General features: G+C 38.9%; 2 protein-coding genes across 22 annotated transcripts in view; both read left to right on the top strand.

The window, feature by feature from the left end:
* limch1b (LIM and calponin homology domains 1b) overlaps positions 1-21,197 on the top strand; it is a 299,726-nt gene that overhangs the window by 262,529 nt on the left and 16,000 nt on the right. For 19 of the 21 annotated variants that reach the window (XR_009274143.1, XR_009274142.1, XR_009274150.1 and 16 more), the window contains 8 exons: positions 9,019-9,418; positions 11,760-11,999; positions 12,283-12,361; positions 12,460-12,536; positions 12,690-12,774; positions 15,335-15,357; positions 16,167-16,280; positions 18,235-18,327. Coding sequence is in view for 6 of the 21 variants with exons in the window: in XM_058797793.1 (XP_058653776.1) it covers positions 9,019-9,418; positions 11,760-11,999; positions 12,283-12,361; positions 12,460-12,536; positions 12,690-12,774; positions 15,335-15,357; positions 16,167-16,280; positions 18,235-18,327 (1,111 nt within the window). In the remaining 15 variants the exon portion in view is untranslated. The remainder of the gene's footprint in view (positions 1-9,018; positions 9,419-11,759; positions 12,000-12,282; positions 12,362-12,459; positions 12,537-12,689; positions 12,775-15,334; positions 15,358-16,166; positions 16,281-18,234; positions 18,328-21,197) is intronic. The other 2 variants (XR_009274145.1, XM_058797791.1) reach the window with 1 other exon arrangement.
* LOC131553263 (uncharacterized) lies at positions 570-8,325 on the top strand. Its single transcript, XM_058797794.1, has 2 exons — positions 570-7,156; positions 7,233-8,325. The coding sequence occupies exon 1, from the start codon at positions 2,331-2,333 to the stop codon at positions 3,375-3,377; it is 1,047 nt and encodes a 348-aa protein (XP_058653777.1). The 5' UTR covers positions 570-2,330; the 3' UTR covers positions 3,378-7,156; positions 7,233-8,325.

The raw sequence follows: 21,197 nt of genomic DNA, 5'->3' as shown, positions 1-21,197 counted from the left end.
TTATTATACCAAATAATATAATAATTGGGTGTGCCAATTATGTGAATGTTGAATGCATTTTTCCATCAGTTTAAAATTGACTATTGTATTGGCAATAATTGGACCAAAAGCTTCCATACACTGTTTGTTGTTTAGCCCAGAGAACAGTATATCTTGTAACCTATATTTATCTGCTAAGCTCATTTCAATCTCTCTCCAAGGAACCCTAGAGAGCGGGTTAAGCCAAATATTGATGCATTTTATTTCGAAAAGCCCTATGATATAATTCAAAGTTCGGAAGAGCTAATCCCCCATTATCTTTTGTTAGCTGCAGAGTTTCAAATACTACCTTACATGGTAGTCTAACTTTTTTAGCCATGCAATTAAGTGGAAGCAAAGAGGATTTATCCCAATTGATTTTGTACCCGGAAAGCATAATGAACTTTTCAAATACCTTCAGTATCCAGGGAAATGAAGCTTGTAGATCCAAAATAAACAGTAATATATCATCCGCATAGAGAGAGATATGCTGTTTGTAAGACTTAACTGAAATTGAACAAACGTTTTCTTGTCTTATCAGCTGGGCTAGTGTCTCGAGTGACAATGCAAATAGGATAAAGGGCACCCTTGTCTGGTGCCTCGTTTTATATTAAAAGGTAAAGAATGCACCCCATTGGTTACAACAGAAGCCGTGGGGTTTTTAAATAATACCTTTATCATGTTCACAAAATTTGTTCCAAAGCCAAAAGCCTCCAAGACAGACCAGAGGTAGTCCCACTCCTGTCTGTCAAACGCCTTCTCCGCGTCCAAGGAAAGAACTGCAGTGGGACAAGCTTGGGATTCATGTATGACATGCAGTACTCTCCGGATGTTATCTGCCGCCAATCAACCTGGCATAAAGCCGGTCTGATCTGGATGAACCAATTTGTTTATATATCGTTGTAATCGTAAGGCCAAAATTCTAGCATACATTTTAATATCCATATTTAACAAACTAATGGGTGTGTAATTTGCACAGTCTGAGTGATCTTTCCCTTTTTTGGGTATCAACGATATAAGTGCTGTATTCAACTGTGAGTGAAAGGCTCCAGCTTCTGCTGTCGCATGAATGGCCGTCAGGAAGACAGGACCGAGTAGATCAATATATTTAAGGAATAACTCTACAGGGATCCCGTCTAAACCTGGAGCCTTGCCATTGTTAGCACCCTGTAACGCCTCTTTAAGTTCCTCAAAGGAGATGTTTACCTCTCTTCTTCCGAGGAGGTTGAGGTAGTCAGCTGGGGCTGCTGGGTGGGAGCAGCCCCAATCGTTTTCCAGCTCCTCATTCAGGGAACGTTACTTCTCGTACTCCCCAGAATTTTGGAGTCGGAGTGGCGCTCCCGGGCCGAAGGCGGATCTGCGGACCGTCATTCTCGCTGGATAGTCTTCGGCTAGAACATCCTGATGCCTATGGCCCTTGGCCTATGGCTTATGAGGGCAGGCCCCTCTGGGGAAGAGTGGGGTACACCGCATTACACGGTGCCCATCTTTCCTCAGTGCCCTCAGGAGATCGGTCTGCCAACCCTGCCAGTGTTCCAGGGCGCAGCGGTCTCCAGCGAGCGCTTCTCTGTCTCTCCTGCCCGGAAACATAGCGGAACAGAGAGACTCGCCGCCCCCTTCGGGGGTCTCTAGGGCAGTGGTTCTCAATTCCAGTCCTGGGGGCCCCCTGCCCTGCACATTTTGCATGTCTCCCTTACTTAACACACCTGATTGAGATCATCAGCGTGGAAACTACTGCCAAATGTGTCTCAATGGGTCCTGCACACTATCGCATTCAGTTCAGCACTCCGCCACCTTTCAATGGGGTCATTCCCACACTGGTGGGTCCCGAGCAGGCTCTGGTAATGGAACAAGAAGTGAATACTCTCTTGAGGAAGGAGGCCATCAAGGTGGTCCCTCCTCTTGACAGAGAGTCCGGGTTCTACAGCCGGTACTTCATCGTTCCCAAGGAGGATGGAGAGTTGCGTCCTATTTTAGATCTGAGTCAATTGAACCGCTCAGTCATGCGACTGATGTTCAGGACGCAAACTTCCAATCTCCATCCTTCCCCATCACAGGAAGTTCCTGAGGTTTGCTTTGGGGGCGAAGCGTACCAATACAGGGTTCTTCCCTTCGGCCTTGCACTCTCACCTCGCACTTTCACGAAGTGTGTGGATACTGCGCTGGCTCCTCTGTGACTCCAGGGCATCTGCATACTCAACCAGACCGACATTTGGTTGATGTTGATCGCATTCCTCACCGGTTGGGGTGCAGTCATGAGTGGCCACCCTGTGTAGGGCCACCCTGGGTCTGTGGAGCGGTCGCCATCTCACATGGCACATCAACTGCCTGGAGATGCTGGCCGTGTTTCGAGCACTGAAACACTTTCGGACGGACCTAAGAGATCACCATGTGTTGGTGCGCACCGACAACACAGATGTGGTCACTTACATCAACCACCAGGGAGGTCTGTGTTTGCGCCCCCTTTACAGGCTGGCGCACCAGAACCTTGTGTGGTCCCAGGGCAAATTCCTCTCGCTGAGAGCAGTTCACATTTCTGGGCATCTCAATATGGGAGCAGACATCCTGTCGAGACAGGGGCTGAGGCCCGGGGAATGGATGCTTCAGCCCAAGGTGGTGAAGCAGATATGGAGAGTTTTTTGGCCAGGCTCAGGTGGACCTGTTATGACTTGAGAGACATTGCACATTCCGCTCTGGTTCTCTCTGACTCATCCAGCTCCACTGCCTTGGTACAGACTTGGCCGAGGCTTAGTCTGTACACCTTTTTCCCCGATCACTCTGCTCCCGTGAGTTCTGGAGAGAGTGCGCCAGGACGGGGTCCGTATGCTGCTAGTAGCCCTGTTCTGGCCAGGCCGAGTACGGTTCTCGGACCTGATTTCTCTCTTCGACGGCTCTCCATGGGAGATTCCCATCAGGAGGGATCTCCTCTCACAGGCGGAGAGTATGATCCTTCACCCCAGCCCGGAGTTGTGGAAGCTGTGGGTGTGGCCCCTGAGGGGGCACAACTCATAGCTTCTTGTCTCTCAGCCGAGGTTGTTGAGACTATCCTCCAATCCAGAGCTCCCTCAACGAGGAAACTGTACGCCCTGAAGTGGAGACTCTTCACTTCATGGTGCGGAGACCGCCAGCTCGACCCAGTTTACTGCCCAGTTGGTACAGTGCTGGAGTTCCTGCAGGCCCAAATCTCCACAGGGTTGACCCACTCGACCCTAAAGGTCTACATGGCAGCCATTGCGGCCTACCGCGCCCCTCCTGGTGGCCAGTCAGTGGGCAGACACCCCTTAGTTACACGTTACCTCCGCGGTGCACGGAGTCTGAGGCCTCCGGCCCGGGCATGTCTCACATGTCCTGAAAAGTGAAGCTGCAGGCTCATTGATCGCCCCCTGGTGGCTGGCTGCAGTACAGGTCATAAACCCCACCCTCTCTATGTAAACGAATGGGACTTCAGTCAAAATAAAAAAATAAAAAATTACACTTCAAATACAATTTTCCAAAATATGGTTTTGGTCATTTAAGGTAGTTGTTATCACGCTGATATATGTTCAGTTGTTCGTTTTTGAGATAAGTTTCATTTTAGCTAGTAATTTGATGCTATAATAACAGGGCGTGTCGTTATGGTTGATTGGATCTGCGGGAGTTTGATTCCGCGGCTCCACCTCACGACTCTACTGCGCAGACTCTGGCTCCAAACGAATCTCTACTGTGCAGACTCGGGCTCCAAATGACGTCATTTACTCAAGATGGCAGCAGCCATACTGAGATACATTCGCTTCACTTTTCTATAGTGGAAGGAAATGGAGACGTGTCGTCCATCTTTTTATACAGTCTATGCTCCGGCCAGAGAAGCTTATGCTAAGTGGTGGATCAGGATGCTATTCCATAGCCTCGAGTCCTCTGATCTCCCCTCACCATTGGGAGTCAAGGCTCACCCAATTAGAAGTGTGGCGGCCTCCAAGGCCTTTCTGGCAGGTGTGCCTATGCAGGACATCTACAACGCTGCAGGATGGTCTACGCCCCTCACGTCAGATTCTATGACCTAGATTTGGATTCAGTAGTGGCTTCGACTGTATGAGAAGCGATAGACCTCAGCACTCTGTGATCTATATTTGGATATATAAACGACCAACAATTGTGTAAAAGAGCTAAAAGCAGAAGTCGAAAAGCTAGCCACACATGACCGGGTCGATTCCGTTCAAGCAGCTGCACGTGAGGATAGGAGGACAGTCACAAACTTAAGAAATCAGCTGGAGCAACTCACCGAAAAAATTACGGACATTGAAGATAGGAGCAGGAGAAATAACGTACGACTCGTGGGGTTGCTGGAGGCGGCGGAAGGCTCCGATGCAGCTGGCTTCCTCAGATCTAATCTTTCCAAGTGGATCCCTTCCCAGAAAGGCCGTGACATCGAGATTGACCAGGCCCATCGCGTGTATGACGGAAGGAAAAACTCTGATTGGCCGCGTACTCTCATCTTCCGTGTACAAAGGTGGTATGACAGATCGGCGATCCTGAAGGGTGCTAGGCAGGCATATCCGGTGAAATATATGCAGAACAATGTCATGCTACTATTTATTCCCGACTTTAGTCCAGCCACAACTACCAAGAGAAAGAGCTTTAATCCAGTCTTGAAGAAGATGACAGCACTTGGTCTCCAGCCCTTTCTCACCTATCCGGCGTTAATTAAACTACGGCACAAAGGTGAGCAGATGATGTTCGACTCTCCTCAAAAGGCGGAGGAAGACGTATTCTGCAGTGCTACAAAGCAGCGGGAAGGAGTCTCCATCCTCTCAGCTCAACGAGGGAAAATTAACGATGAGGTCTGTGGTGATCCTAACTGCCCTGAAGAGGACAATAACAAGGTGGCCATGGACACTTGTTCATTTCTTTTTGGAATCTTACCCCTGCCCTGTACGTTCGTCCGCTGATTGGTAAATAATAATGATTTATTTTCTTTATTTTTCTTCATTATTATTATTATTATTCTTCAGGCTGATGGAGAGCAGGTTCAATCCACTATGCTTTTGGCTCAGTGGGCCTTTTGCGGACATGTCTTGGGTTGAAGTGGACTGGTCATGCATCAACATTTGTTTTTGTTGTTTATGCAGACCTACACTCTCTGTAATGTGCGGTCTGCTTTGGTTTTTATACACAGTTGTTTGTCGTTCCTTGTTTTTGCTTTTTTTCTGTGCCCTTCAACAGACATCAATGCTTTTATTTATTCTGCTTTTCTTTTAAAAGAACTATGCATCTAGGTGGATTGGTATCTAGGATACATACTAATGTTTACATGTCACTGGCAGTATGGCATTGCTTTTGTTTCTCTTCACTTAGACAGAATCTTGGCATTGCGAGCACACAATGCATGTTCTGAATATCTTATCATTGAATGTGAATGGCCTAAATTCTCCTATTAAGCATACCCGGATATTAGAATATTTGCACCGTAAATTGATTTCCTGTGCCCTGATACAAGAGTCTCATTTAAAACAATGCGATGTGGCATGTTTTCAAAACAAGTATTACAAACTGGCAGCCTTCTCTTGTGCTCCAAATAAAACTAAGGGGGTGCTTATCTTAGTCGATAGGAAGTTACATTTAACTGTTGAACATGATGATGAAGGTAGATTTGTTTTAGGTTAGCACTGGTCTCCATTTATTGCCCGAATGAAGCAGACAGTGCATTTTTCATAAATATTTCCAATATATTACTTGAGCAGATGGATTGTCCTTTAGGGATTGGTGGTGATTTTAATGCTGTTTTAAATCCTCCTAAAGCTAACCCATCCTCTAAGTTATTGAATAAATTTATCACTGAACTTAATGTAATCGATCTTTGGAGAATCCAGAATATTACATCTAAGGACTTCACTTTTTTTTCTAAAAAGGGTGGAATGTCTGATGGGAGGACATTTCAAATTTTGTAACAACACACCCTTATGGCACAACTTCAATTTTTTATGTTGAAATCGGCCGTTTGTCCAGCCCTCATGGTCTACATTTGGGCATAATCACATGTGGTGACTTATATGATAACCAGGGACTCTGCTCACTTCGAGAACTAAGAACTAAGTTTTTTTTTTTACCAGCATCATCATATTTTGTCTTTTTTCAGTTACGTTCTGCTCCCAAGGCTTATGGAGTTTCCTGGGCATCCCCCATTTCCTCTCATCCTATATGGGATTGGTTCGCACCACCCTCTGGTCGGCCATCTGTTTCTTTAATATATAGTAAACATAATGATCACACTGCAAAGTCTCTTTCTATTAAATTTATCTGGAATTGTGAATTAACAGATTTTGATTTATCGGTCGACTGGGAGAGGGTGTGGTCTAAACTAATCTTGACTTCTAAAAACTTGGCTCATCGTCTTATCCATTTCAAAGTCATCCATAGAGCATACATAACACCTTACAAGAGGTTTAAAATGAAACTGCAATCGACCTATAACTGTCAGATCTGTAACACTTTATCAACAGGTACTTTTCTCCACATGTTTTGGGAATGTCCAATTGTTGTCAATCTATGGACTCATGTGAATTCTGTTTTGTCGTTTTTACCACAAATTGAAATTGTTGATGGTGTGTATGTTGTTCCCCCCTCCCTGTTGAGTGGATATTGTTTTGTTGATTTGAAAAAATAAAAAGTTGATCACAAAAAAAAAAACAGATCCAGAGAAACTGGAGAAATCTTTGTGTGTAAGGGACAAGGCCGAAGACCTTTGTTGGATGCCCGTGGTCTTCGGGCCCTCAGACAACCCTGCATCGCTCATCGGCATGATTCTCTCATTGACATTACTAAATGGGCCCAGGAATACTTCCAGAAACCACTGTCGGTAAACACAATCCACCGTGCCATCTGCAGATGCCAACTAAAGCTCTATCATGCAAAAAGGAAGCCATATGTGAACATGGTCCAGAAGCGCCATTGTGTCCTGTGGGCCAAGGCTCATTTAAAATGGACTGTTTCAAAGTGGAAAAGTGTTCTATGGTTAGACGAGTCAAAATTTGACATTCTTGTTGGAAATCACGGATGCCATGTCAGCATTCAGTTCAAAAGCCAGCATCTTGGTTTGGGGGTGCATAAGTGCATACGGTATGTGCAGCTTGCATGTTTTGGAAGGCACTATGAATGCTGAAAGGTATATAAAGATTTTAGAGAAACATATGCTCCCCTCCAGATGACGTCTATTTCATGGAAGATCTTGTGTATTTCAGCAGGACAATGCAAAACCACATACTGCAGCTATTACAACAGCATGGATTCATAGTAGAAGAGTCCGGGTGCCGAATTGGCCTGCCTGCAGTCCAGATCTTTCACCTATAGAGAACATTTGGCACATCAATAAACGAAAAATACGACCACGGACTTTTCCGCAGCTGGAAACCTATATCTGACAAGAATGGAAGCAAAACTCCAAAAACGTATAACCTCGATGCCCAGACGTCTTCAAACTGTTTTGAAAAGAAGAGGAGATGCTAAACCATTGTAAACATGCCCCCGTCCCAACTATTTTGAGACCTGTAGCAGGCATCAAATTTGAAATGAGCTCATTCTGTGCATAAAATTGTAAAATTTCTCAGTTTAAACATTTATGTTATCTATGTTCTATTGTGAATAAAATATTGGCTCATGAGATTTGAAATTCTTTTAGTTTTCATTTTATTCAAATTTAAAAAACTTTCCAACATTTCTTGAACTGTTTTATGTTTTTGAACTGTGTATAGCTGTAGTTGAATGATTAGGCCTACAACGCTACTGCATTTTAATGTTGGTCATTATGGTGGTATTTGGTGTAAAAAGTTTGAGAACCACTGATTTAGGCTAAGCATTAACATTCACAAGCCGCTGTTCACTGTTATTTTTAACAGAAAAGACTGCAATAAGCTCGTAATCATGACTTCATAAGTGGGAAACAGGAATTTTCCGATAGCACGTGAAGACAGCAGAGAAGCGCTCTCACTCACCACAGTGGAGTGCATCGTTTTGTTAACTTTGTAGTTTATTATTTTGAGTCGTTTGGAATGTGGTGACACACGGCCCTCTCGCAATATATATACGCAATCATGCTGCAGGTATCAGAAGTGCTCACACTTGTTTTTCTGTATCAAACTATAAAATATTTTCTATAAAAACATTAATGCCCTGTCAGTGGCAAATAGCTTTGGTTTTATATTTAAATTGATTACATTAATGTTTAAGTTGAGATTTGCAAGAAATATTTTAACTGCTTTGTTTAAAGTGTTTGCAAACCAAATGTCATTGCCCTTTTGTTCATATAGCAGTACTTTTAAATGAAAAAAGTGCACAATACACTACTTTTGAATTCATTATTGAATTGTGTGCATAACAATGCGATTAATCGCAATGAATTTTTTTTTTTTTTATTATCCATAACTGTAACACAACGACTATGTTTCACCTGTTTATGCAATGGAACTGAATACTACCGTAGAGAAGCTGATATTAAAAGTACAGATGTTAGTCCTGTTAGTGTCTATGATGTTACTTTTGGTGTTATTACTGTTTTTTGCAGTCACTATAAGTAATGTTACTGTAAATGGTATTACTGTTAATAGTGTTACTGTCAGTGATGTTGCTGTAAGTGGTATTATTGTCAGTGCTGTTATTGTGAGTGCAGCTACAGTCAGTGGTGATGCTGTAAGTGATTTTTCTGTCGGTGGTGTTACTGTCAGTGATGGTACTGTAAGTGCTATTACTGTCAGTAGTGGTAATAGTTTCTGTCAGTGCCCTTACAGTTAGTAATGTAACTGATATTTCTGTTGGTGGTGTTACTGTAAATGGAATTACAGTCAGTAGTAGTGATACTTTCAGTGCCATTTTTGTCAGTGTCATTACAGTCAATAATTTGGTGTCCTGTAACATACCATTACTGATAAAAGTGCCATCAAATGGTAGATTATAGTTGCTGTAAGCTAGTGGATCTCAATTTGTGAATATATTTTTAGTGTCATTTCTATACTGTTTCTCTTTGTCCACTAGGGAGCGTCGTGAACAGGAGCTGCATGAAGCATACTGGAACGCCCGCACACCAGAGGAAGCAGCTTCTGTGCTGCAGCGTTATGCCCAGCGTTTCACCATCAGTGAGGCCATTATTGAGCGCCTCAAACTCCCCAAGCTACTGGAGAGGAGCGTGTCGGCTGACCCCACTCGTCACTCCTCCCTCCCAGTCTCCCAAGACATCCCCTTTTCTTTGAGTGCTTCCTCAAACCCACTGCAGTACCTGAGGCAGCAGTCACTTCCCTTGGCCAAATTTACATCCACGGTCGAAGCACGGGTGACGGGATACAGCACAGAGCATGAATTTGTAGGAGATGTGACAGCGCCCTCACTGGGTCCGAAACCTTACAGCAGTGCTACTGCTGAAATGAGAACAGCTAAGGTTCAACCAGCTCAACATTTCTCCTTGTAGAGTTTGCTTTTTAAGAGGTTTTATAACTGATACAAATGTCTATAGCTTAGGGATACAAACTTAATTTTTTTTTTTTTTTTCAATGCAAGTAAAAATGCAAGTAAAATCTAATTATCTTGAGCTATCCGCATTCATTTTGTAGTTTTAAATCTCAAAATACTTTTATGTCAGTAAGTGCCTCATTTATATTAACTTAGAAATCTAAGTTTATATTTAAATTGTATTTCACTAGGAGCTCCATTTTGCCTTTGGAGTTGTTAAAGAGCAGCTTCTGAGCAATGCAACATTGGTTACTGAAGCAACAATTTGCTGTGATAATATGCTGGATAATTTAGTGCTGTAGGTATATTCTCTGTTCATCTCCTAAGAAAAGTATGGTGTTTTTAGAAAGCATCAACAGTAGTAGATGTTGCCCTCTGGTGGCTGGAATGAGTTAAAGTGGGCATGTGTTGAATGGGTGCTAGTGTTCAGTAGGTATGAGTGTGTTTGTGAATGGGTTCTTTCTATGTGAAGTGCTCCATACAAGGACAAAAACACTCACAGTCAGAGAGCAAATCAGCCTATCTGGAACACACACACACACACATTTGTTTTTCTGTCATGGTAGAGGCTTTCCATTGACTTATTTTATATATTGAGCTAATGATAAATATATTCCCTTACCACTGATATCCCCTACCTGTTTACAGTTTTACTAAACACATTATTTAGTGTGTACTAAGCAGATTTCTTGTGAGAGCTGTTGACTGACAAAACCTGACCTATACATAAAACACAGTGGTTTCATTGAGAAAAGCTACTTAAACTTAAAATAAAATAAAAAATACCTTTTTTAATACTAATTTAATTTATATAAAGGGCTACACTGCAAAAAAAGAAGGAAATTCAGTAAATTTGTCTTTTTTTTTCAGTACACATCTGTAAAATAGGCTAGATTTTTTTGGGAAGCTGACTTGAAATTTATTAGAAAAATAAAATGGGGCTTATGCTTAAAACAAGAAAAAAATGGCAACATGTTAAAAAAAATAATAATTTAAAGTAATGTAAAATTTAAAGTAGTATTCTCTGGAAACAAATCTGCACAGTAATTTTATGTTATACTGGCTCATGCGCTAATCGTCTTTGATTTAAAGTACAGCTTTAGTACACCTAGCAGTGTGGATGCAACATCACACCACAGTAAAAAAAAAGTTTGAGTCATGTTTCACTTTTATTTATACAGCGCTTTTAACAATGCATATTGTATCAAAGCAACTTTGCAGTATTAAATAGGAAAAATAGTGTGTAATAATGCAAAACAGTAAACACTCAATTTTCAGTTAAAGTCAGTTCATCGTTGATTCAGTGATGTCATCGTCCAGCTCAGTTCAGTTCAAATAGTATCTGTGCATTCAAGTTGATGATATCGCTGGAAATTAAGTGTCCCCAACTAAGCAAGCCAGAGGCGACAGCAGCAAGGAACCAAAACTCCAATGGTGACAGAAATGGAGAAAAAACCTTGGGAGAAACCAGGCTCAGTCAGGGGGCCAGTTCTCCCCTGGCCTCCTCTGACGTATGCCATTGTAGAAATGCACTATATGCGGTCAGCGTTAATTTATTCATTTAAAGTAAGTGCCTGAAAATATAGACATCATCAAGTGATTAAGTGAGTAGAATTAGCTTGGTCATGTGCTCTAAACATAGTAGTCATCAGTTGATCCACTTCAATCATCAGGTGATCCGTAAAATAAATTAGGCTACTGATATGACTGGAGTTATACCAATTCATGTTTGTGAATATGATTTAAAATGAAAGTGCTACTTATTTTGTTAAATGTGAAATTTAAAATGTGCTCCTTTATTACCATATACAGCTTTGCTTCTCAAGTAAATATGCCTTGTTTTAAAGATGTTTACAAGAATATGAGACAAAAAAAAAAAAAAATGATTAAGAAAATAAGGGGAATAAATGTCTACTCTGAATGTTGGGTTACAATTTCGATTGTCCACTTTAGACATTCTAATAACTATAAGTAACTTTGTAACTACATGTCAACTAATTCTCATTAATTTGCAATTACATGTCTACTAACTCTCAGAGTAGACTGTTTGTAGGTTTAGGGTTAGTAGAATAAGTTGACATATACTTGCAAAGTTTCTCATAGTCAGTATGTTGTATGTTGTGGACCCATCAAAATAAAGTGTTAGAAGTTATTAAGCAGACAGTCTACGAATACTCTAATGACTGCTAGTTGACATCTAATTGCAAAGTTACTTACTGTTAGTGGAATGTCTAAAGTGGAACCGAATGTTGAATCTCTCTCTCACTCAGGTGGATGAAATAATGCGCGTGAATGGAGAAAGGGAGGATGGCGGCCACAGCAATGAGAAGGGAGGACCACAGAAACACAAAGAGGCAGAAGATGATTCTCTGCAGTTCTTCCCATCTTCTTACCAGCACACAGACTCAGACATCACAGATACTGATGTGTCAGGGGTCCAGCCTATGGACCACACACTCTCATCCATGTGCACACAAGAGTGGTGCGAGAAAGACAGAGATACCACAGAGGTAAGTATGTGCTGTGACCCATACAAGCAAAAGAATGTTAAAAAAGAATCCAGCACTACTTACTGTATGATGAAGGGAACTTTAATACTTTAAAAGTACCAACTAATTTGTATTCCCTTCATCATAAGTAGTGATGGATTCTTTTTTCCAAGCACCTTGTGAAGTGGTAAAGTTGCTCCAGATCCTATCTCATCAACCCATACAAGCAAACGAATGGAGAGTTTACACTCAATATAGCAGTTGAGTGGATTCCTATCATTCAAGAAGTCTGTCTGTTGCACAGGTTGAAGGTGGGACAGTCCCACAGGTTGGTGATGTCGCTATATCCCCAGAAGTGTTGGAGCTAAAAGCTGAAAAGACAGGTTGGTTAGCTTTTATTTGATAAATGTCCCAGCCCATTATACAAAAGACACATTTTTCTTCATATTGTTGTTTAAATTCTAAAAATGTTTCTGTATAGATCAAGAGCAGACAGATGAGACATATATGAGTGACTCTCAACAGGACATGATTCAGTTTAACAACTCTGCTGTGCAGGTTAGTCTATTGGGATCTGTATTGTATTTGTGCTTACATAAAAACACAGGCAAAAATACTATATTCGAATATAATGATTATTAAAAGAATGAATTGTATTTGTTATATTTATTTGACCATGACTTTTTTTTTTTTTTTTTGATTTGGTTGTAGGTCAATAAACTAGCAACTGAGATCCCACAGAAATCAACAAATCAATCAGAATCATCCAACCTAGAATCATACGGAACCAAACCAGGTGAGTGGTATTCAAAATTAGTTTTAGCCAACAGTAACCATAACAGTAACATCTTGGTGTTCTCTTCTCCCATTAGTCAAGTCAAGTCACCTTTATTTATATAGCGCTTTTAACAATACAGATTGTGTTAAAGCACTTAACAGTATCAAATTGTAAGATACAGTGTCAGTAATGTATAATGCTAAAATTAAACACTAAATTTTCAGTTAAAGGCATTTCATTATTGAATTCAGAGATGTCATTGTCTAGCTCAGTTTAGTTTAAATAGTCAAGTCAAGTCACCTTTATTTATATAGCGCTTTTAACAATACAGATTGTGTCAAAGCACTTAACAGTATCAAATTGGAGGATAGAGTGTCAGTAATGTATAATGATAAGATTAAACACTCAATTTTCAGTTAAAGGCATTTCATTATTGAATTCAGAGATATCATTGTCTAGCTCAGTTTAGTTTAAATAGTATCTTTGCAATCAAATCGGCGATAATCGCTAGAAATTAAGTGTCCCCAACTGAGCAAGCCAGAGGCGACAGCGGCAAGGAACCAAAACTCCCTCTGTGACAGAATGGAGAAAAAAAACCTTGGGAGAAACCAGGCTCAGTCGGGGGGCCAGTTCTCCTCTGACCAGACGAAACCCGCAGTTCAAAAGTTTATATTTCTATTTTAATTTGTTGCAATTTCTAACAATAGTGGTATTATGTAGTTAGGTATTTTATTATATTTTAGTTAATTTGTTATATTTTTAGTTTTATTGTATTTTAATCGAGGTCATCACTGGGGATATGTCTCTGGGGCTCATCTGGGTGTCCTGGTCTCCGCTGACGATCAGGGCTGCAGACATCATCTCTTGGTGCTGATCCACCATCTGATCGGATATGGACTGAGAAACAGAATAGGAAAGAAACAGACAAATATTAGTGTAGATGCCATTCTACTTACGATGTAACGAGTACATCATGTGTTATGGGGAGTGTTCCCGGTTCCGGTTGATCTAACTAATGCAGCATAAAAAAACTTTAACGGATTTGAATAATAGAAGCGTATTAGTGTGTTATGTGTAAGCCAGGCTAAAGAGATGGGTCTTTAATCTAGATTTAAACTGACAGAGTGTGTCTGCCTCCCGAACAGTGTTAGGTAGATTGTTCCAGAGTTTGGGTGCTAAATAGGAAAAGGATCTGCCACCCGCAGTCAATTTTGATATTCTAGGTATTATCAAACGGCCAGAGTTTTGAGAACGCAGTGGACGTGGAGGACTATAGTGTGATAAGAGCTCGCTCAAGTACTGAGGAGCTAAGCCATTCAGGGCTTTATAAGTAATTAACAAGATTTTAAAATCTATCCGATGTTTGATAGGGAGCCAGTGCAGTGTTGACAGAACCGGGCTAATATGGTCATATTTCCTGGTTCTAGTAAGGACTCTAGCTGCTGCATTTTGGACCAACTGTAGTTTGTTGATCAAGCGTGCAGAACAACCACCCAATAAAGCATTACAATAGTCTAATCTTGAGGTCATAAACGCATGAACTAACATTTCTGCATTTGATGTTGAGAGCATAGGTCGCAATTTAGATATGTTTTTGAGATTAAAAAACGCAGTTTTACAGATGCTAGAAACATGGTTTTCAAATGAAAGATTGCTATCAAACAGCACACCTAGGTTCCTGACTGATGAAGAAGAATTGACAGAGCAGCCGTCAAGTGTTAGATAATGTTCTAGGTGTGGGGTTTTTAGGTCCGATAATTAACACCTCTGTTTTTTCAGAATTTAGCAGTAAAAAGTTACTCGTCATCCAGTTTTTTATATCGACCATGCATTCCGTTAGTTTCTCAATTTGGTGCGTTTCACCGGGCCGTGAAGAAATATAGAGCTGAGTATCATCAGCATAACAGTGAAAGCTAACACCATGTCTCCTGATAATATCTCCCAAGGGTAACATATAAAGCGTGAAAAGTAACGGCCCTAGTACTGAGCCTTGAGGTACTCCATACTGCACTTGTGATCGATATGATACCTCTTCATTCACTGCTACGAACTGATGGCGGTCAGATAAGTACGATTTGAACCATGCTAAGGCACTTCCACTAATGCCAACAAAGTTTTCTAGTCTATTCAAAAGAATGTTGTGGTCGATAGTGTCGAACGCAGCGTTAAGATCCAAGATCCCAACTAATAAAGAGATACAACCACGATCAGATGATAGAAGCAGGTCATTTGTAACTCTAATGAGAGCAGTCTCAGTACTATGATACGATCTAATTCCTGACTGGAATTCCTCACAGATATCATTTTTCTCTAAGAAGGAATATAATTGTGAGGATACTATCTTTTCTAGTGTCTTTAGATACTAGATATGTATACAATTTAAAACCACTGAATTGGTCCACAGGTTTATCAGTCTTGATCAATTTTTTCTTAATATTTTTTAATTACATTTGACACTTTATATTCCTTTATATATATACACTTACACACTTTATACTATATACCATATTAATAAAATGAATAATTCATGAAATCACTGAAAGTGCATGTTTAAAAAATTGCATGTTTCATTTTCCAGATATGGCAGAAAAAGATGGAAATGTAAGTAAAGAAATTAAATATATTCATCTCTCTCTCCTCTTTCCTCATCCTTGAAGCCTGTTGTAGTTTTTATTTATTTTTTTATTTATTTATTTTTTTCTGGCTGTTTCTCATCTGGTATTTTTTATTCTTTTTCTACAAAGAGATTCTTTTGAATTACCACTATTAAATGCTAAATGGTGTAAAACAGTAAGGGTCAGTAAAGGTCCAGAAGGATCTCATTCAGATTTTGTTATGTGACAAGAAATTGCTTACTTGACAAACCACCATTGAAATACTGCACTAACCATAATCCTGAAACAAGATCCATTCAAAGTCACTGTTACCATGGAAACAGGAACTGGAATGGTGAGTTTTTGAATGCAAGCATTGGTTAAAATGTTATATTGAAGCATTTTCATCATTTTCAGTGGCTCATGATGAGAGTTGTTCATTCATTCCATCATAATGTCCTACTATTTTAAATAGTCAACCACCCACACCTTTTGCACACACAAGCACCACTTACATTTTTGGAAAATATAAGCACAATATCTGTTGCCAAAATTAAATTAAATTAAACTAATTAAATAAGAAAAATAAAAACAGAATATTCTATACCAGATGGTAAAGCAGCAGAAATTCCCCATTTTTTCTTGTCTTTTCACATTCATCTTCTCCAGTAGAACAGGTAATAACAAGTACTTCAGGGATAATAGATCAACTGTCTCTCTGTCCACTCCCCTCCTCACTGTTTTTGGTGTTGTCTGGTGCATCCTCGTACGGCGCATGTGCGTGTTGGTGCATAATATTGCGGACGGTATGGTTAGGTTCCTCCCCCAGTGCTGAATCTGGTGAAGCGGAGTGAACACTTTTCTTGGGACCCTGAGGAAGAGCGCAAGCGTCAGGAGAGGTGGCAGCAAGAGCAGGAACGCATGCTTCAGGTACAATGGCTTGAATAACCAGAGCCCACTTGAGCCAGCACTGAGAATCGGGCAAGCTTCATGTGCACAACCTGAGCATGCTTAGGCTTCATAGATCAACCAGACTGTAGACTAACCAGGCATTTAGCATATTATGCAAGTTGCTTAAGTATATAAGAAATAATTCACCTAAAATGGAAAATTCTGTTATTAGAATGTCCAGGTTGCTTTTTTCAATGCAATGAATATTCTACTAAATAACTAATTTAGTGTTCTTTTCAAGAAAGAACATTTGGAATGTTATTAGAGTGAGTAAATGATGACAGAATTTTCATTTTTGGCTGAACTATCCCTTTATGTTCCATGATTAAGTTTTCCATTTCCTTAAAATTGACTAGATATTATCAGAAGATCTGCTGACTCTCAGTAGAACTCAAATCAAAATTGATTGATGAAGAGAGGATGCATGTTTTAGCTGTTATAACCCACACTTGGCTGTTGCCTGTTCCTCCCCCACCCAAACAACTAGCCTAAAGATAATCTGCATCAATATACAGTGACTCCAAAAAGTATTTGGGCTCTTAAAGAGATAGTTCACCCAAAAATTACAATTCTGTAATCATTATCTCACAATTTTTTTGGTCTCATAACCAAACCTTTTTATTTTTCTGTTTTCTGTGAAATATATTTTGAAGAATGCTGGAGTTCAAACATTGTTGGACCACATTAAATTTAATAAATTAAATAGACTAAGTCCAGAAGAACTGTGGCAACATCTACAAAACACTTCCTACAAAGCTACCTGAAAACCTATATGCACAAGTCTGCCTATATAGGACAAAAGCTGTTTTAAACACAAAGGGTGGTGACACCAAATGTTGATTTGATTTAGTTAATAGACATGAAATTACAAATCAAATCTATTTATGATATTATTTTTGAAAGCATCCTCACTTTACAGCATTTTTACCTAAGTGCCTAAAACTTTTCACGGTATTGTAGCTTTGTGGGAAGTTTTCTTCAAGTGTCCTGGAGATGTTGCTACAGTTCTTCTGGATTTAGTGTATCTCAGTTTTTTTGTTTCTTCATGTAATTCGAGATGGGCTGCATGATGGTGAAATCAGATCGCTGTGTGAAGTATACTGGCTGTTGTCAGACTACTTCTGCATACAAAAATCTCACTGGATTATTACAATTAATGGCAAAAGGAATGTTTGGAAATGTAAACTGATATTTCCTACTGACACACTACAACAAAGGAAAAATACTAATGGCCTAAGACTTTTGCACAGTAGTGTATACAGTGTACATGTACATAGACATATACAGAGAGAGAGAGAACAGAATTTTCTTTGTTGGTGAGCTACTCCTTTTAATTCCACTGGCATTTAAGAGTAACTTAAATGTTGAAATCATTTTTGATAGTTCTAAGAAGATAATCTTGGATCAGTTTTGAATATGTTTGCACAATATAGCAAGCTAAAATTCTTAAGAAATATTTTTTTATTCATCATTGGCAGTAAAACACAAACCATAACTTGAACCCAGCATGATACATGAGTTCCTTCTGAAGATAAAGATACCCCTGCTTGTGTGAGTGTGTGTATGTGGGAAAGTGTTAGCTTATTTGAGAAAATAGTTAAAGGTAAAGAAAATAGTCAAGTTATTTAAAGGTACATCCACACAGCCTTTTTTTTTTTTTCCTCTGTTTGTTCCAAACTGTCAATGTTTACCACTTGGAAAAGATTGTGCCTGTAAAATGTTATAACTTTCAGCTGCCAAGCTTGCCTTTCTTTAAATTTATTTTTCAAATTTCAAGCACCTCACCATGACTATTAAAGAGCCATTTGGAGCTGCCATGTGCTAGAGCTTCTCTTAAAGTCATTTGTTAGTTTCTGACCATCGTAGTTCTGATGGTATACTCCATTTTCATTTTGTCAACGTTTAAATGAATGAAATGCATGTGTGATCACAGGAGAAATATCAGTGTGAACAGGAGAAGTTAAAGCAGGAATGGGAGCAAGCGCAGAAGGAAGTGGAAGAGGAGGAGAGGCGGTACCATGAGGAGGTGAATTTTCTCTCTGACCTTGTAGTTTCAGTTTCCCAATGACTTGCATTGTTAAAATATTTACTACTATTCAAAATGTAACTGATACCACTGACACCATTGCAAAATTCACATATTAATTTTATTGTTTTTTTTTTACTTAAACTTATTTACGTAATTATGTATGATTGGTCTTTTATAGCCACCTGTATACTGAAAATATTGTTTTATTTGATTCTCATGAACAGTCTAAATTTAGCATTATTCTTTAGCTGCCTAAGCTGGCACTAGTACTTCCTTGTGGAAATGCAGAACTACTGATATTATTATTATTATTATTATTATTATTATTATTATTATTATTATATTATTACTTTGCATTAGACAGTATGAGTTTGTGAAAATCAGGCTGATGAAAGTCAAAGACAGCAATGCCATCTACATTTAAATTACATTTTTGTTTGTAGTTTGTAGTTAGCCTGTATTTATAGTGAAACATGCATTTATAATATGCTTCATATGAAACTCCAAAAAAGATTTAATTATTAAAATCTTGGACTGATTTGGTTCATATTACTAATTAAGCTGACTGTTGCAGATGACAAATAACTGAATCTCAATATCTGGTGTGCTATTAATACACACATAAACAATTACAATATGCATCGTATTGTGACCCTGGTGAAACAATATGTCGCTGGAGCCACATTGTGTTAAATCACAAACCACAGAAGAGCTATAAATATTATGAAGCCTGTTGGGCTATTTTTGGCAGCTGTACAGTAACATTTATAGAATAATTATGAATTCTTATTTGGTTTTGAAAATCATTAGATCTTCTTTTTATTGGACAGAAAAGTAGTGAAATACACTCGATTTGTTAAGGATAACAATAAAGCAAAAATAAAAACCAACAAAAAACTTGTAGCTTGTACCCCAGAATATTTAAAAGACCTGCGACATACATAGTTTTAAAATGACATAATGTAATATCCATAAGACTTTGCCTAAAATTATAACAATGTTGCTCATTTACCCTAGGGAAAAGTGCATTAAAATATGAAGGTGCTCTGTTATTGATAATCTTAAGTACCATTTTTAATTTAATGTGTTCTAATCTGCTTTCTATAGGTAACCAATCAAGATGCTTAAAATGGGAAACATCAACATGTGTAAAACGACTAAACCCTAAATCTAACCTTATCAGTTTATTTTGAGATTTTTGTAACGTATGCAACCAACCATGAGACAAGTCAGACATCCAAGAAATGCATGCATATTGAAAAAGACATGACACTAAACATGATGCAAGTAATTTTATATTCTGTTTATTGAGAGAACTATAACATGTCTGGCAAGAAGTTTTGTTTTAGCATTAACCTTACCCAGAACGTTCATAGCCATACCACTTAAATCATTGTCAAGGACGAGATAATTAATGGTAGTTCTGTTTGATATTAAACAGTCCCCTACCTTAACAGACATCTTAAAACCTTTTTCAAATTCTTTTTAGACCCAAATTATATAATTCCATTTTACCTAAATGCAACATCAGTTTGTTTTCAGAAAACCAGTCTCTTACCTTACAAAGCTCCTTACCTAAATTCACTTGTATCCTACCAACATCCTTGTCTGAAATTAATAAAGCAGAACCATCAGCATATAAAAACAAATTAAAATCTCAAACTGCTTGCATGTCATTTATGAATAAAGAAACAAAAGAGGGCCTAAAACACTTCCCTGAGGGACTCAGCTAAATAAGAGTTCAACCAGGCTATCACTTTACTTGAAAAACCCATGGCACTTAATTTGTCTAAGAGTATTGAATGATTTACTGTGTCAAAAGCTTTCTGGAGGTCCAAAAGTACCATACCACACATTTTACCTTCATCAATCTGCCTCCTTATAAAATCTAATTTAATCTATTTAATAAAGTAAAGAAGAATCAGTCGAATAAGATCTCCTAAAACCTGATTGAAAATCATAAAACTACATCATCATCATCATTTACCTACTCTTACTTACATACTCATACATCTGTTTATACACAATCATTTCTAAAAAGAAAAATTTAAGGCCACACTAAGTACGGAGGTAGGACGATAGTTTCAAGGATCGTATCTATTTCCTTTTTTGAATAATGGAATGATTTTGGCTAACTTCATATCAGATGGGACTATACAATTTTCCAAGGAAAGATTAACAATCTTAGACACTTGAAGCTCTTTTAGCGTTATAGTAATTTGATCTACTTTAGTAAAATAAAAACAATTTGGCAACACCCCTTGTTTTGTATAAAATCTCTTAACAAGATCAATACCATAACTTGCCTTGGACAGAGGAAGCTTATCCACTAAGCTATTTGCAATTAATGGAAAAATGAATTAGATTTATTAGCAACTTTGTTTTTATCAAATTGCCATCAATATCCAAACCTACATTTGATACAGAAAATTTTGATTTACCAATTGATTGGAACCTATTCAACACCTTCCACAAAGATTTAGGATCTTACTTATTTTCTTGTATTTGTTCTTTAATAAAATTACGTTTTTCCTCCTTTATATTTTTTCTGTCCTAAATTTCTAAGTGCTTTAAATTTTAGATAGTTTTCCTGATTCTTAGGTTTCCTATAAGTCAGGGGTGTCAAACTCAGTTCCTGGAGGGCCGCAGCCCTGCAGAGTTTAGTTCCAACCCTGCTCCAACACACAAACCAAGTAGTTTTCAAATAAGCCTGAAGGACGTGATTAGCTGGATCAGCTGTGTTTAATTAGGGTTGGAGCTAAACTCTGCAGGGCTGTGGCCCTCCAGGAATTGAGTTTGACACCCCTGCTATAAATCGAGAGAGCCCTATTCCTACCTTTTTAATATTTCCAATATTTTCTGATCCA

This window comes from Onychostoma macrolepis, chromosome 14, assembly GCF_012432095.1.
Source record: "Onychostoma macrolepis isolate SWU-2019 chromosome 14, ASM1243209v1, whole genome shotgun sequence".
In the NCBI taxonomy this organism is placed as follows: Eukaryota; Metazoa; Chordata; class Actinopteri; order Cypriniformes; family Cyprinidae; genus Onychostoma; species Onychostoma macrolepis.
The sequence above is the reverse complement of the archived record's forward strand: the minus strand, read 5'-3'. Positions and strand labels throughout refer to the sequence as shown.

Bases quoted from the DNA above. Each gene is read 5' to 3' on its own strand.
- LOC131553263 (XM_058797794.1), top strand. From the start codon at position 2,331: ATGGCACATCAACTGCCTGGAGATGCTGGCCGTGTTTCGAGCACTGAA.